General features: G+C 40.4%; 1 protein-coding gene across 8 annotated transcripts in view; it reads left to right on the forward strand.

The window, feature by feature from the left end:
• Positions 1–17,125, forward strand: part of ttll5 (tubulin tyrosine ligase-like family, member 5) — a 63,903-nt gene that overhangs the window by 33,578 nt on the left and 13,200 nt on the right. For 5 of the 8 annotated variants that reach the window (XM_085143837.1, XM_085143844.1, XM_085143836.1 and 2 more), the window contains 8 exons: positions 817–934; positions 1,353–1,499; positions 1,635–1,726; positions 1,815–1,963; positions 2,243–2,806; positions 2,893–3,080; positions 4,968–5,095; positions 12,890–13,079. In XM_085143837.1, coding sequence (XP_084999963.1) covers positions 817–934; positions 1,353–1,499; positions 1,635–1,726; positions 1,815–1,963; positions 2,243–2,806; positions 2,893–3,080; positions 4,968–5,095; positions 12,890–13,079 — 1,576 coding nt within the window. Of the gene's footprint in view, positions 1–816; positions 935–1,352; positions 1,500–1,634; positions 1,727–1,814; positions 1,964–2,242; positions 2,807–2,892; positions 3,081–4,967; positions 5,096–12,889; positions 13,080–13,878; positions 17,121–17,125 lie in introns of those variants that run through there. The other 3 variants (XM_085143843.1, XM_085143839.1, XM_085143842.1) reach the window with 3 other exon arrangements.

A 17,125-nucleotide genomic window follows, 5' to 3' on the forward strand; every position in this document is an offset into this window, starting at 1 on the left:
TGGCTGGGCCTCAACGAAAGTCAGTGTTATTCTTGTACGCCATTGAGTCCAGACATAATAGTTTACTTTTTAACTTTTTCTGCTTTGATGAAAACACAGTTTTAACTTAGATTGAAGCACATGGCACTTCAGTAAAAGGGGGCATGAAAAAGTGTTAAGGTTCATGATGGGTCTGCAGAAGGTCCCGCAATTTAAGTAGTTTGTGACCGTCTAGTAAATAAACATTGGTTTATTAGCACAGGCAGTGCCATAGTCTAGTACATGAAGCTTTAGCTTTCCTTTTCCTGAGCTACAAGTAAACAGTCATTGTTTGAAAATGGTATAAAAGCAGATGTAAAGGGTTCAAAATTTGCTGAGGATCAAGACACTCACTTTTCTTTAAATAAAGACACGCAGATACAATATGCTTTCACTACTGTACTTAGACTCAACAAAGGCTGCAGTCTCCTGTCATTTCAAACGTGTGCCTGAAATTATAATTTCAGGAAGAATTACGATAACAAGTCTGAGTTTGTAGAAATTCCTTAGTGCTTGCCAGGACTGTGCACGAAGCTGGGAAATTATAGTATAGCATGTCTTTGTTTGTGTTTGACAGCTACAATGTTCTGGCAGTACTCTCTCCAGGTTCACCTGGGCCACGAAGACAGTTTGTCATTTTGATACTGATACAGGACAAGATACAGACAAGATGCACTGTGTTCCAACAGCATTCTGTTATCAGCTATTGTTGCATATTTCTATTTTTCATTGCTTTATATTTGCTTTGCCTTTGATGCTTTTTCCTCTCTCTTTTCTGCTTTTACCTCTCCTCTTCAGCAAAGTGCAGGCTCGTATTGCTTTTTCCTCTTACCTGCAGCGAGTCCAGCAAAGACTGTTAGCAGAAAGCAGAGACAACACTATCTCAGCTTGGCCCGACAATGGCAACGATCAAATGGTACAGCTATAGCATTTTTTTTAACTCCTTGTAAAAAAATGAAAGCAATCGAACACTAACTTTGTAACTTTGTTTTCTCTGTATGTATGTGTGCATGTCAGTTTCCCTTATTATTCCTGTTACTCATCTGCACCGTGGAAATCTGCACGTGGCATTTGTAGCCGCATAGAAGGAAAACGTGGACTCTGTAAAAGAGAGTCTGTTTGGAAAGTCTGCATTGTAATGGCATACATCAGCAGCAGCAGCAGCAACCTCAAAACACTTGAGGAAAATCAGTGTAAAATCGTGCCTATCTCTGATCTTTAAATTCAAAAGTGTTTTAAAGTGAGTCAGACCCAGAGTTAAGACGACAGAGACGGCTCAATGAATCAGTGATTTGGGAAACTGATGATAAAAGTTTTTTTCTTTGTCTTTACAGGAGCTGGTGATTCGCTTTCTGAGAAAAGCAGCCAGTAACCTTCAACAAGACATAAAGGTAGTCTTGCCCAGTCGGCAGTTACCACTCCAAGACCGCAGACGCATCCTGTCCCATCAGTTAGGGGAGTTTATCCACTGTTATAACAAGGTACCCCGACCCAGACTGTAGCGTCATGGTAGAATTACAATTCAGAGAGGTGCTTGAAACACAAAGGACATTGAGCTGTTTATTTCCAACAGTCAAAGTACATCTGCAGTTCTGTTCTTTTCTCTATGTTCCCAGGAAACTGAACATATGGTGAAAAAACAGGAGATCAGTAAAGAGGAGCATTGTGTTAATCCTAAAGTGTTTCAAGAGTACATCAGTGCAGCCAGGTTAGTGATTTGGCTCAACTTTTTTGAGCCAAGTTTTCTGCTACACACATTTATTTCATGTCTTTTTTTTTTCTTCTTGAACTAACAGTGAAAACGACCTGGAGGAAGTACTGACATTCTACACGCAGAAAAATAAATCGGCCACCGTCTTCCTAGGAACAAAAGTCAGAGGCATTAAGAAAGATGTTCGTGAAGTAAATGCCTCAAGAGATTCAGGAAACTGTGATAATTCTAAATGTGAGTTTCTTGTTTCTTTTCCCATGTATACTTTTTGGGTTTTTTTACTGTACATCTGGTTCATGTTTTAATTTTTTTATCATTCAAGCATAGTAAACAGGAACTGTTTAGATTTGTGAATCTAGAACAGTGAAAGGAAAAAAGATTGAGTCATCTGGGGTGAAGAAAAGGTCAGCTTCAAATGATTAGAACTTACTGCGGGAAAACAAATGTGTGTCAGAGCTGAGGAATGACTAACTGATGATAAAGGAGCTCTGGCTTATTTCCTCCTTTGAACAGCTTTGGCCGTGGAAGCGGATTCAGAGTTGTCGCTCCTAACAGGGAAAGTCAGCTCCGACTCAGACAATAAGGCCACTGATGGTCAGCCTTCTTTTTGTTTGCTGCCTGAAGACATACAGGCTGAAGTAAGAATGGTTAAAACCCAGCCAGAAGTCCAGTCGTCTCAACACCGCTCCAGTTTTCCCGTGACCTTGGACTGCATGCACAATCATCTGCAGCACTGCTCTCCTGCATCCCTGCCTCTTCACTGTCCACCGCCGCCTCCACCTCCTCAGCCACCATCTTATGCACAGTCCTTGGCAAAGTCTCACCTCTGCCATTCTGAGAGTCTTTCTGACCCTCCCGCATACACCTCTGCCCATGTGGTCACACAACCTCCAAGGGTCATGTGGACGGCTGCGCCCACGGGCTCAAACGCGGCGACTACAGGGCCATCGACACAGGTGCTCAGAAGAATTCAGTCCTTTACCTCATCCATGGCTGGCTCTGCAGCGGCCCCGTCCGTCCCAAGTGCCACACACATCTATAGCCAGAAGCTCTCTAGACCCACATCTGCAGGCCAAGGTAATCTTTCCTGCACGGCGTGCTGGTGTTTCAAATCAAATTCACAAAGATGTTCTCACCTTTTCCTTTTTGTTTTTCTTTCTCAGTGATCAGGAGGAGCTCTTCCAGTAAGCTCAAGTCAAACTCAGTGGGAGCTTTCAGGGAGTTGAGCACTCTGACCGCCCAGGCCCAGTCCAACCAGCAGGCCTTCATCTCAGCCCTGCAGAAACTGGCAGACAAGCAGGTTGCTCGCCACTATGCCAGCTCCAGTCACATCAACCTGCTGACACAACATGTAAGTTTATTATGCTCTCAGCTTTTGCAGCCCTGTGACTCAACAGCTACAACTACTTTGAGTAAGAAACTATGTTGAGTTATTAAGCAACTGTAAACTGATCTGTGTAATGGTTCATGTAAGGAAGAAGAATCTGGCCTCTCTGCAGTAGTCCTCTCACTGTGAGGTCTTTGATATTTCTCTTTGTTGATGTGTAAACCTGGCTCAGGCCCCACGCTGATCGGCGGCATCTAACTGCTTATTCATTCAGCAGACCTGTTGGAGCCCAAGGGTCTGCACCTTCCTTCTTCCGCCTTCAGCTCGCCTGCAGTCTGCGGGCTGGGGTTGGTATGGGGGTGGGTCTAGGAACTGGAGTTTGAAGCTGGCCGGCCCAAACAGTGGTGAGCAGCGTCAGCCCCTCAGCTCTGTGTGAGGTCTCATTATCAGAAGCACCATGGGGGAGTGATTTCTGTTGATACTTAACAAGCAGCCACCTTTTTTTTCTTCTTTTTTTTGTGGTAATTGATGCTTATAAATCAAGGAATGTGGCAAATTGGCACCAAGCAGGGGAGTGGCAACTTGGTTGTCTCTATCACCACCTTGTCGCATATTTCCCAAAGGTTTGCCCTTCAGCTTTGGGAGCCCATCAACCTTTCATTCTTCCTCCTGTTCCTTCACCTCCTCTTCTGCATCACTGGATTATTTATTTATTTATTTTCGGTCAGAGATTTTTGCGATGGCACCAGACCACACAGGCGGCAGTTTTATGGCTTCCTTATGACTGTATATTATTCTGTCTATCTGAAAGGTGTTTGCTGTATTTCCTGTCGGTAGTTAATCCTCAACATGGCAGCAGCTTATTTTTCAGAGTAAAGTAGTCCAGTGTTTTGCACTTAAAGGCTTAGAGTACATTTACTTTTTGCTTTTTTTTCCAGGACTGAGATTTGAAGTCATTAAATCACTTGCTGGACTAAATGGAGAACTTTGTAAACATGAACAACACCCTGTTGCACAGTTGACTCCGTAATTACTCACTCTCATGCTAGGGCACATATACAAAACAGAAACTGAAATTGAGTAAAGCCAGACATGCTGAACATCAATGAAGTGAATATACTCCTGGGCTGTGATATATTGATGGGCATATATGTGCATACGCAGCTTGTGCCTTGAGTGAAAAGATTTCTTTTGACAGATCTATACTCCCATTTTGGTCTCTTGACATGTTATTATACATGTTCTCCAAAGGTTGTTTTAATTTCTGCAGATTATATTAAACACTTTATAAAAAAAAATATGACCAGTCTACCTTAATAAACCCCAATAAACCAGAGCTGTAGCTATGTAACAAAACGCCAACACACTCTTTATTAATGCCATGCAAGGCCCAGCAGCTTCAGTTTTTTTCCCATTGGTCCTTTAGTGCACAGAAGGAAATGAAGTAAATAAAGCACTGCAGCATTATGATTAATTCTCCCACTAGATTTCATCGAGCATCATTCCCAGGCTAGCACAGAGCAGTACTGGGGCGCTTTTGCCACACAAGTGCTGATGTGGTTGTAAACACTGTTGGCCTGGAAAGTCATGATAGCTGATTCTGTTGAGGATGCAGGAGGGGGAGGGGACCGCTTAGATTTAGTGCTGAGCGGAGACTGGCTGCGCCATGTGCTGTGTGTACATTTCACACAGCCCCCAGATACGAAAGATGGAGGTGATTGGCGTATGAAGAAACACAATGTTCCACCTAATCTTATTCATCACTTCTCTGTATTTAGACATGGGATCACTATTAGCGAGATGTTTGGTTGTACTTATACAGAAAGTGCGGTTACAAGTACATTATGCTTGTAAAATGCAATCAAGATGAATCCTCCCTTCAAGTTTTTAAGCCTTCCTCTCTGCCCACAGTTGACCAACCTGAACCTGGCGAACAAGATGCTGAGCAGAGAGAGCCTCACACTGAACCCTAAAGCTGCTACAATCCAAGGACCAGTGAGAGCTGTTCACCCTGAAACAGATCTACCGAACAGCACTGGGTGAGTCCAAGGAAGTATAACTTACAATAATCTCCCCTTGGAATAATGGTTTGGATCCAGCATGAGTTCTCAACAAAGAACTCTTAAAATCCAGATATCCAAGATGCTTTCTACTGCATTGTAAAGTCTGTATATGCACAGAATGTAAGCATATATAAAGTCCCAGTACAGCAAAGGCCTCAAGCTAATTTAAGACGACCAGTAGATGGACAGCTGTATGGTTTCAACTTTGGGCATAAAACACTTTGGACAGCGTCAAACATGTAAGTAAAGTAACATTAACCAAAACCCTGACAGTGAAGCAGAAGAGGAGGTGAAGGAACAGGAGGAAGAACGAAAGTCTGATGGGCTCCCAAAGCTGAAGGCCAAACCTTTGGTGCACAGCAACTGGAATTTCATTTTAATACGACTCTGTTCTTTGAAAGAAAAATTGCTTTAGCCACATCTGAAAATTGCATTTGTTGGATATAGATGCACTGGAAAGCACACTTTATTTACATTTACTCTTCAGAATTGGTTCACAGATACCTCTCTGTTAGCTCGCTTTTGCATTTAGCACATATGGTGTCTCTGCTACTTTGCAAAAGCTTCAGTGCTGCTTCTGGTCAAGTTTCACCATTGTGCTCATGTGTACTATTTATTTGCTCTCCCCTGAGGCAGCAGACACAGATTAGTGCATTACAGTCTCAATGGGGTTCACTGCCAAGGTAAACAGCGTGTCCTTCCTTTGACAGACTTAAGTTTGAGATGTGCACAGATGTTGGAGTCAGGACACACAGAATCTAAGAATACCTGAAGCGTTCAAATTAATGTTTAACTTTCATGAATATTCTTTGCTATTCTCAATATTAATGTTTGTAAAAGCTTCAGAAAAGCTGTTCAGTGTGACTCCCTTCGGCTAAACTACTGTCTTGGGGATTGTCTGCATAATCACTTTTATGCTATAATTACTATAAGTACTGTGCTTTAGTGTAGTATATACAGTGAGTATAAAGCCTGTTTGGTGAGGCTCATTACATTCTAAAGACTTTTAAAGGCCTCTGACAATTTATTAGATTAAAGAAGTTTGTCTCTGGAAAGGGAATGAGAATTTCCAACACCCCTTTGGGCAGGCTAGTTTATCTGCAGGCAGGGAATTGGGTCTTTTGTCCCCCTTTTTAACTGTGCTCCGTGGACATAAGTAGTTGTAGAATTGGCTGCTGAGTGTCGGCGTTATGTGAAGCACGCTGGCAGCTGAAAGCGTTCTGTTGGAGCGGTGCTGGAGGCAGTGGTACAATGTCAACACCCACAAAGTCGGTCTACTCAAGGCTCTCGCCTCGGTACCCACTGAAATTCCTCCTTCTTCACCCCGTCTCACTGCGCTGAGAATAGGAGGAAGGAAAGAGAAGGAAAATGATCGCATCATCATGGCTTATGGCACCAGACCAGGATTATACACCTATAGGCAAAGAGGGGAAACCTTAAGTGTGTCATCTTCTTCTTTTATTTGCTTATGTGTGAGTGGCAGTGTCTCAGACTGCTTGGCCCTGATTTTGGACTCTGTTTTTCCAGTCCTGCCCTTCCTTATGTATGGAGCTGTCAGGGAATTCCTGGAATGTCTGGCCTTTTCCCTTTTTAAAATATTTTTATTCCCACAAACTAAAAAGAGACTATTAATAGCTTATATCATTTTTACAGATAGATTCATAACAGAAATCACGCTCTGAGCGATGCAGTCCTCTGACGGATCAGAGTTACAGTGTGATTTCAGACATTGCATTTGCTTTTCCATATCATGTTTAAACACTTCATTCATCAGAAAATAAACTGGCCCGCGATGCTCTCGCAAAAGAGATTCTAAATCTCCAGAGTTATAAATAAAGATTTAAAAATGTTTGTTCAGGTTTGCCTTTCAGCTATTCACATTTCAGAATTATACTTTCACAAATCTAAAGAGAGAATATAAATTAGTGTTTTCTTGCAATACAAAAAGCTCTTGAGGGCCCCGGAACACCGAGCCCTTGGTTAGGAATTATCTACATGAAATGTATTTAATAAGATATTAGGATAAAATGTCTTGATTTCATCCCGACTCTGTTTCTTAAAACACAGAATTTCCTGAGCCCCCTCCCCCCTACGTTCGGGCTCATGGCTTGTGCCAAACATACTGAAACTGTTAAGCGCACTGGCTCTTAAAGCAACCACAGGGGTGAAGTATGATGGGTTTCAAAGTGTAGCATGGCTCTTTGAAGTGCTGCTGCCCAGATCTGCCAGGTATGCTGCATCAGCACTCTTAGAGCTCCTGCCTAAATTCAGTGTGCTGACAGTCAGGGGGCTTTGAACCCATACGGCCCATCTTCATATACTTATGGGGTAAGTTGGTGATCTCTTCTGGTGTTGGACCTCCTGGTACATTTATGATCATTTCCATTCAGTGTACCTATAAATTGAGGTATTGGATTACTTTGAAATACTTGACACCTTTTACTTTGTTTAAAAGTATTTTCTGTTACTTAAGTTTGCTAATACCGCTTGTGGTCTGAGTTTGCACTGGACCTCCATGTGGTCATGTATTATTATTAAGTCAGCAGCTGGTCATGGTTGGTTCTCACCATTTGTGTTTGTTACGTGAATAGTTATTGCTGTCTTATTACCAGAGCCGCAAACGTTCCTCTCTGGTTTCTTCCCCTCTACGTTTATACCAGCTTTGTGTTTTGAGAAATGCCACAACCCTGCTTACACAAGGTATTTTTAGTCCTGTTCAATACTTTGTTAGATTGGTGTTTTACTTGGTTGAATTTTCTAGAGGCGAATGATTCCAAAGGGTTTTAAGGCGGTCCATTTTCTAAACCAACAGCTTGAGTAATCAGAAAAACGCTGGTGAAAATGTAAAAATTCTTTGATGGGGGACAGATTCCCACAAAATTGGTCTGATGTCTCTCTTCCTTTGAATTTAAAAGGAGAGATGTTTTTATTCACGTTGATTGAAACCAGATGTGGCAATGGGAAGGCAAACCCTTAAGGTAAGAACAAGTGAAATTCCAGGGAACAGATTTAGTCATTCAGCAGAAACATACACCTTTAAAGCAGTTTTCATTCCCACAGTGTGCAATATGGTTATATGTACTGTATATAATCTGCTTTATGGAACTGACAAATGTGTGACCGTGAATTAGGGTTGGGTTGCACCAGCTATTTTTAAATCCATTGCAGGTTTGTGTGTAAAGCCCTTACTATTCATCTTAGGATCACTAGCAAGTATGAAGTTACTGCTCAAAATTTAACCTTTAAAGTTGGTAAATACTTCATATTCTTAGAACTACTGTCAACAATGTAAACAGGACATGCAATACAGAGCACTGAGTTTTAATATAATTTCTAAATAACATATATGTGTTTGAGTGTTTGTGTGTGTCCGTCCCTTATCACAAGGACTTGCTGTAGCAGGTGGTTCCACATGTTTGATTTGGCCCTTCCTGACATAACTCCCGAGGGGATTTGTGTCTCAGGCTGGAATTTAACCAGTGACATTTTGCTTGCCAAGGGAATCTGTAAACTACGCTACTGAGTCACTAAAAACAAATAAACTAGTAGTAATTTCTAGATGCATATGTTAGTTTGTTTTACATTAGACATGCAGGGGAAAAATCTTTGTTGCGTGTGCAATAAATGTTAATATCCATCGATGCACTCTAATTAAATGCATTGTAAAAAGCATGTAATTTTATTATTGATTACAGCAGAAATTCCTTTGTCGTTAGAAAACAACTCTCTGAACTCGACTTTAAAAAGAGAATCAATTGGCTGCTTCTCTTTGTTATAAATCATAGTAAACTGAAGGTCTTAAGTTTTTGGATTACTGTTAAGACAAAATAATATGTTTTTGTAATTTATAAAATAAAAATAATAAATGTATTCATTACAAAATATGTAGGGAAATTCAATATGATAGTATTTTTGGTTATTATGAAACAGGAGCATACAATTTCCATCAGGTGATATGTTGTGGTATCTTGGCCATCATATGTATGCTGCCATCAACCACTTTAGTTACAGTTTTCCTTTTGTCTTCAGATTTCTTCATGGCACAGATTTTACAAGCTGCTGGAAACATTCCTCAGAGATTTGGGTGTATGATAGCAGTTGGCTGCACATCCATGATGTGAATCTTCCATTTCACCATATCCCAAAGATGCTCTATTGGACTGAGATCTGGTGACTGTGGAGCACTTTTAAGACCAGTGAACACTGTCATGTTCAGGAACTCATTTTGAGATTATTTAAGTTTTGTGACATGCCGTGTTATCCTGGTGGAAAGGACCATTAGAAGGTGGGTACAATGTGGTCATAAAGGGATGGAAACGGTCAGCAACAACACCCAGGTGGGCTGTGGAGTTTTAGAAAAGGCTCAATTGCTCCAAAGGGGTTCAGAACCTATCCTCCACCGTATTACACCATCACCACCAGCAGCTCAAACCATTGATACAAGACGAGATGGATTTCATATTTTTTACATCAATTTCTGTTATATTGTTTTCAGTAATTCAGGTGATCCTTAACCTCCCTTAGTTACACTACAATAGGCATAAGCTGAGTATCATGGGGCTTGACCTTATAATATAAAGCACTTTGAGGTAACCGTTGTTATGATTTGGCACTATATACATAAAATTGATTGAATTTGACTCAGCCTTTAGTTTAAAAGGTTATAATCCCTGTTTTGTTTTGTTTTTTCATTTGTTTGTTTTTTTAATCCATTGATTTTACTTATTCAGAACTGTTTTATAGCTTTCCTTTTTTTGATTTTCAAGTGAAGTTGTGTGAGTTTAAAACAGAAGTGTTTAAAAAGTAACCTATCATCCTACTTGGAAGAAAGCACTTGTAGTTTTCAGTACCCCACATTGCTCACCACTCCCCTAACGTAAGCCTCATCATCCCCGGCACTGCTGAACTCAACAAATTGTATTTTAAGAACAGACCTACTTGGTGTCATGTTTTTGCAATAAAACACGATAAACAAACACTGATTAATGGTTGGAAATACCCCTACACTCTTGAGGCTGCTAATGTTTACACTGACCAGGCAGGGCTTTGAGATAATCTGGCATGATGTCATCTCAGACGGTACATTTTCCCACATTCACACTGAGTTAGATTGATGCCGCACATGTGCTCAACTTGCACGGCTGTGTTGTTCTACAGTAAGTTATATCAGCATATTAAAGGATGGCGAGCACAGCGGGGAGTAAGCTGACACCCACGAGCAGAGGTCCGGCAGTGAGGGAAGTCCCAGATAGCTGAAGCTCCACACATGTGCTGTGATGAGAAACTCAGATGTAAAACTTATTCCGCTCACTCATTTAAGAAAAAATAAAAATCAGATTTTATTGGTTGCTGTGTTGGACAAAAGTGCTTCCTCCTGTTTTTAAAATTCATGGTCATCTGTAGTAGTTTTTTTGCGTGGTGTTGTGTTGACAAGTTTTCCCCCGTCACCCCCCTTCCTTGTGAGGTTTTATAGCGACATTGTACTCAAGGAAAGCCAGTGCTTTTGACCTGAGACAGTTCATTTTAGACCATATGGTAATAAAATGGTAGCACTGAAGGTCCCCGCGGTCCAGTCTGCAAACTGCAGCCAAGTCAAAGGAAATCGCTGCTGTAAACAAAGAACAAGTTCTTGTTTTGTCTCCTGGTGATGTAGAATCTCTGGCCTTGCAAAGTTCACAGACGAGCCTTTGTTTCCAGGAGCAAAAAACAAAAAAAATGTATTGGCCTTTGGTCACAGCAGTTGTTTTTGCAATATATGTGCTATTATGTGAACTGAGAAATGCATGGGCGGATAACATGTTCACATGAGTTTAAGATCCCTTGTGTCTTGGCCACACAGGGAAGGAATTTTTATTTTTTTTTTACATTTTAGCAACACAAGATTATTATCCCACACTATGCATTGTTGTTCAAGATTAATTGAATTCTAATTTTAGCACTTATCATAGTTTGGTCCTAAAAATATTGTAGCTATTGTGAATCTAAGTGTGCAGTGTTTTCTTTAACTGTAGACCAATAGACAAATGTTATTGCATGTTATTGCATGTGGGAGGAATTTCCAAGAGCTTTTTTGTCATTAAGACCTCCAGGGATCCCATTTCTTTAGCTGTACGCGTATCTCTTTCTCTTTTTTCCCCTTTTATATTTTTCCTCGCAGCTCCCAATAGTGCTCTTTTATGGCATTATTTTTGGCTGAGGTGGTGTATATATACAACAGCACACCAGACTGCACATAGACTCGATTTGAGCATGTCTGAAGGCTGAGGCTGGTCACTTCATTGCTTTAACAGTGGTCAAAAATGGTTGAAAAAAAAAGAACTGAAACAGGCTTAGGCCTAATGACAGATAATCCAGTTACAAACTTGTGGAGCTCGTCAAAAGGTTTGCTTTCCAGGTTGTGGTTTTGTGATGTGAATGGAACGTGAAGCGGGGAGGAAAAGTTTTTAGTTCAGCCTGTGTTTGCCACAGGCTTGCCCTCTGCTTTCACTCTGATTTGCACACTTTGATTTGAGGCTCTGTGGGCACAGCGGCCACTGGTTAGGATGTTGTGAGATGTCTTGTTGTTTCACTTTTTACTGGTGGTCTTGCATCTCAACATGGAGTTTATAGCTATTGTCACATCTGCCTGGAATGCATGGTAAAATAACTGACGAGGTAGCAGTGAGTAAATATATTAAGCTATTTGTGTAACAAAGCATGAGTTATAGTAGAGTAGTAACATCTGTGTTTCAAGCGAGCATTTCCTTATTTTCTGTCATATTTATTAAACAACAGTGGATGGCTTGAATCACACCACCTTGCAGCCACTGGTTGGTAAAAATGTGTGTTCTTCAAATGGCATGCAATTGCTAGGGTGAAATTGGTTGCAAAGTTATATACGGTGCTGCGCTAATAAAATACCTTGTAATTGGTTTGGTTGCTAGCTGGTTGCCATGGTGGCCCCTCAAACTGCTTGCCAAGCAGCTGTAAAAATGTAAACATTGTGACATAAAACAGAAACACCGATCGATTGCCTTCAAATGAATAATTGGTTGGGAAGGCATTACTTTTATTTTGAAGGTGAGTGTTCTCTGTTTGTTGTTTGCATTGCACCTTTTCACATTTCAGCACAGTTTTGACGGTTAATGGTTAGTAAAGAGAGTAAATGGTGAGTGTTTGCAGACAAATTGTCAGCTTCCTTGCCAACTACAGGCAACCTTAGAAACCTTCTAGATCTTCTAGACTGCATCTAATCTCACCTGGTGACCAGTTAGGGAATAATATTTCACTCTAGCAATCAGCGGTTGCTAGAGGGTCACCAACAGGTCTCTAGGCCTGTGAAACTGAGGCCTGGACATGGTCAAAGTTTCAAATAATGATGTCAGTGTATGCATAGGTAACCCCTGTGAGTCAAAATGTCAGGATTCAGGCTACTCTAAATCCTTGGTATCAAAGAGTGTTTCTTGTCTTGGATCTGCACGCTGTCAAAGAGACTGGATGTCATAGACAGAAAGCTCTAGCCGTGAGCACGACAGCCCCACCCATCTGCTGTTTACAAGGGGTAGCCAACCAGTCGAAAGTTGATTTAAAGAGAGCTAAAACTAGCTAAAACTGTTTGTTTGTATTCTTGCCAGAAAATGTCTTTAAAGAACACTCTGGTTTTTTTTACTGAGGTTTTTGGGGTGCAAATGTCACTGATATGCAATTCAGAAGAAAGAGTAACTTTGTTTTTTTGTTGGTTTGAAGTATCTTACTTTTTCACCCTGTGTATCTGTGTCACTTCTCTCTAAGCCACAGGCCGCTAAAGGAAGAGGACTGGCAGATGCACAATGACTACAGCCTGGTGAGAGGGGTGACACCCAAGCAGCACTACCAGCCCACCCAAGGGAGCTACCAGCTTCAGTTTGCTATTCAGCAGTTGCAGCAACAGAGACTTAAGGCTCATCATCAATTTCTGGACCAGACCCGCTGCGGACATCAGGTAAGATGTATCATTTTCGTAGTAAAGAATGTTTGTTTTCATTTAGCATCTTGGATGCTAAATAAGTGCACTGCTCATTTTTCCATTGGTAGTATTTGCATTTCTATTTTTTCTTCTTTTTTTAAAAATAAAAATAGCACAGACACTTGTCTGTTAACACAACAAGATTATTTTTCAGATTCTTTTCTTTGTTGGTTTTCAGTAATGGCACCAAGTAGAACTTAACCTTAAGAACTTTTAACCCATAAAAACCTCAATATTTGTGTCTGTATAATTTATGTCCTTACTTAAGCTCTGCACTTTGCAAAATAGTGCAAAATGCACCCACGTTAAGAGAAGAGCTTCCATGTTAGCCTCTAGAGAGCTATTTAGAGGTTCGCCTTCCAAACTGTCTAATAAAACAGTGTTTGGTGGAGACAGTAGTTTAATTCTAAAGACCAAAATGGAACACCTCTCTCCAATATCACATCATTTGGGTGAATGACTCTACTAGGCATATGGGAAGGTGAGTAGTCAAGAAATTCTACTCTTGAGGGTACTAGCAAATCTTGACTTTTCAAATAGCTCCATTAGTGTTCCTATTTTAAGACAAATAAATTCAGAATATGATTTTCTTAGCAGTAGAAATGTAGCGGCAAAAAACCTTTTAGTTATGGCTAACAAGCCGTGACAGATGTGATTTGGCTGTTTTTACAGGGAGATTAGAAAGGTAGAAAGGCCTTAGCGTAGGAGTTTTTTGTTTTTCTTTGTTTTATTTTTTTAAATGTTTAGACTAAAAAAGAGTGGCTCTCGCTTTTAGCGCAGTGACTTTGAAAGGAGATCTCACCAAGAAGGAGGATGTATGTTTCCATTTTCCAGAGGATTTGGTGGACTGAACCTATGGATTGAGAGAAATGGAGACAGGACAGTGCCATGGGACAGCTTAAAGACTGAAATAACTGGATGCGCCCAATTTTTTCCGAGTACTGGAGTTGGCCTCACGTCATTGTTTCTCATCTTGGTTGGAACTTAATTAATGCAATTGAGGTGATATTTCTTTTGGCTTGGTCGGCAGCCTTACGTAAGGCACTTTATGATTCCTTCTCTGTTCCGTTCATCTCTTCTCGTACTTTAAACACAGTTAACCACGTTTGTCTTATCTGTGACATGCTCCACCATAATTCAGCCATATAGCGGCATGAATACGTCTTACAATTTCAAATCCCTTGTGCCATTAAGGACTTTATGTGCACAGAGCAGTACAAAGAGTCAGAAGACAGAGCTTTTTTGTTGTTCACCCTCATAAACTGAGGTAATAGGAAGGCTGATTCTAGATATGGTTGTCTCACCATCAAGTCAGGCAACCCTCCCTAAAATCTTGGCTATCCCACCCCATTCATTCCCTTCTCCCCAGCTGTCATGGCAATGTGTGCCACTGCTTAGCTCTTAGGCAAAATCTTTTTGCATGGTATAGACCTTAATCTGCCAAGGAATTTGTCAGTGACTTGATTTCATTCTTTAGTGCCATTAGATAGGGGTTTTGATCTTTTTGATACAAATGTATTTTATAAGCTTGATCTCAAATTCTTGGATTTCCTGGCCTTGAGAGAAAGTTACCAATACTTTTTGATAATATAAATACACAAAAGGATGTTCTTAGTCGAATGTGGGTGCTCGTGTGCATACACGTTCTTCAGTGTGAGAGAAAGAGACAGGGGTCTGTTCCGGCACTCCAGTCCACGTTCCAGTTACTGGGTGCAGACTGCACGGCTCCTCCACAGGATTGGCCCGGGGCCACCTGGCAGCCAAAGAAAGGTGCCCTTCCTGGCCCCGCTCAAGCTGAATTGTGGCCATAGGCCTTGCAACCAGGAAACTTAGCTTCTCATTTATCAACACAGAAATTACATCAATATTCCCCGTCACCCCTTTGAACGGCCACACTGTGAAACTGGAAAACCATTAGCTTGTTAGATAGCCGTATAAAGCTGCAGAGAAAATAGCGTGGACGTGAGATGTGGAAGGAATGTATGCGAGCATTCCCCGGCATTGCAACGACAGAATGAAATGTGGCTCTAAAATATTTTGTCAGAAAGACAACAGTATTTTCCCTCTTCACAAGCCTTTGAAGAGATCTTGTATAAACAAATAAATAATGTGAAGAATTTTCTTTTCACTGGAGCCAGCTGCGAAAAAATGTCGAGCTTGTTTTGATACCGGATGGCATTTCATTAATATCTGCACTAATTTATGTCAGGCACTTTGATATTTCACCTTAATGACCAAAGGCCACATTTTTTTCCATGACTCACCCATTCCAAATTTGCTCCAACTTCCTTAGACCTTTTTTGGGAGGGAGTTTGATTTTTATTTTGTCCTAAACAGTTCACTACACACATGTGAGGAACAATCCGCATGTCAGTTTGTGGCACATTTAACGAACAGAGGGAGAGTTGTTTTTCTTTTACTTGGCCTTTTGAATTTTGTGATGAAGCAAATGGCCTAACAGTGATCTACCGCTACATGCCAAACAATTAAAATGAAAAGTTTATTAAGGTTAATTCGGGTTTTTACATAATCATGCTTGGTTAAGGTAGCACCATAGTACTATCATTTACAAAATGAATATCATGCTGTATTTATACAGTACTGTGACAAAGTTTTGAACCAGCCTTCATTTCTTTATGTTTTGTTTATGTTTAGAATTTATGTGTTAACCAACTTAACACTGAGTTGTGAATTATTAAAGCATTAAAGCCATTTTAACCTTGTATCTTTAGGCACTTTGTTATTAGCAGCTTGGTACAAAAAGGGCATCATTTGATCCCATTTTTTTAGTTCAGTCTACAAAAATTGACAGCAATGTTTGATAGACATAAAATAATATATGTGCACCAACAAGACGTTTCCCAAAGAAGGACAAAAGAAGAAAACAACTGTTTACACCAGATGAACAGTTAGGAAAGACCTGACACAGGACCAGAGACATGCATCTGGCCCTTGTATTCGGTCTACTGTTCCCTCAAACCATCAGAGATGTTCTCAGTGCAAGGGTGGCTGTCAAGAAGCCATTCTCTATGAAGGGAAACAGGGAGAAAAGGCTGAGATATTTTAAATTACACAAGAGGTGGACTGAACATCAGCGGAACATGTCTGATGAATGATGGAATGAGGATTTGAGCTAAATTTTTTGATAAAAAATTGAGGTCAGGAGAGATGTACTACAGTGATTGTCTATAGCCGTCTGTAAAACACAGCATAGGCTCTGTCATGGTTTTGTGGCTCCATTACACCCATTGGTGTTGGAGATTTTGTCAAAACTGACTACAAGGACTACATTTAAACATGTTAAAGAATGAAGGCAGTCTTACCAAATATTGATGTTCAAGCTTGTTAGAATTGAACCAAGTCTGTTTTTACGTTATACATTATGTTATATATGTGTATAACATGTAAGTTTACACATGTTTCAATAAATCACTGCACCCATTTCTCAGTTTCAAATGAGAGGTGGCTCAGTACATGAGGGAACATACTGTATATGTTTTGTTTCATTTGCAGCTTTGTATACAGCCTGCGGTTGTACACAGTTAATGTCTTGACCAAGTATGTTTCAAATTACACATCAAATTTGAAACTTTGAAACTGGATTTATATTTCAGTTAAGATCTTTGTAACATGTTTATGTTCTCTCAAAAGCTGAGTTTTACAAAAGCTTGCTCGTTCATACAGGCTTGTATTTTAATGTTAGTAATCACTCCACAGCCACCATCACTGGTCCAGTATCATTTTAAACCATTGAAGCCACAACTGTATGTTCCATGTTAACATCTTTCAGCTAGTTATTGAAAATCCTTTGAATTCCTTAAAGAAAACTATAATATCACTAGATTTACCAGTGAGTAGTCATCCTTTGTAGTTGCTCTTATTGTACTGTACTCTGCCCAAAGTTTAAATTAAAGGTCTCAAACCTCTTTGCTTTGTTGGTTAAGTTTCAAAGTAGCTTGATTATTGTAGTAGTTTGATATTGCCCATAAGTAACCGACTTTTGTTTTCTTTTTGGTTTCACA

Source organism: Neolamprologus multifasciatus, chromosome 19 (genome assembly GCF_963576455.1).
Source record: "Neolamprologus multifasciatus chromosome 19, fNeoMul1.2, whole genome shotgun sequence".
Classification (NCBI taxonomy): domain Eukaryota; kingdom Metazoa; phylum Chordata; class Actinopteri; order Cichliformes; family Cichlidae; genus Neolamprologus; species Neolamprologus multifasciatus.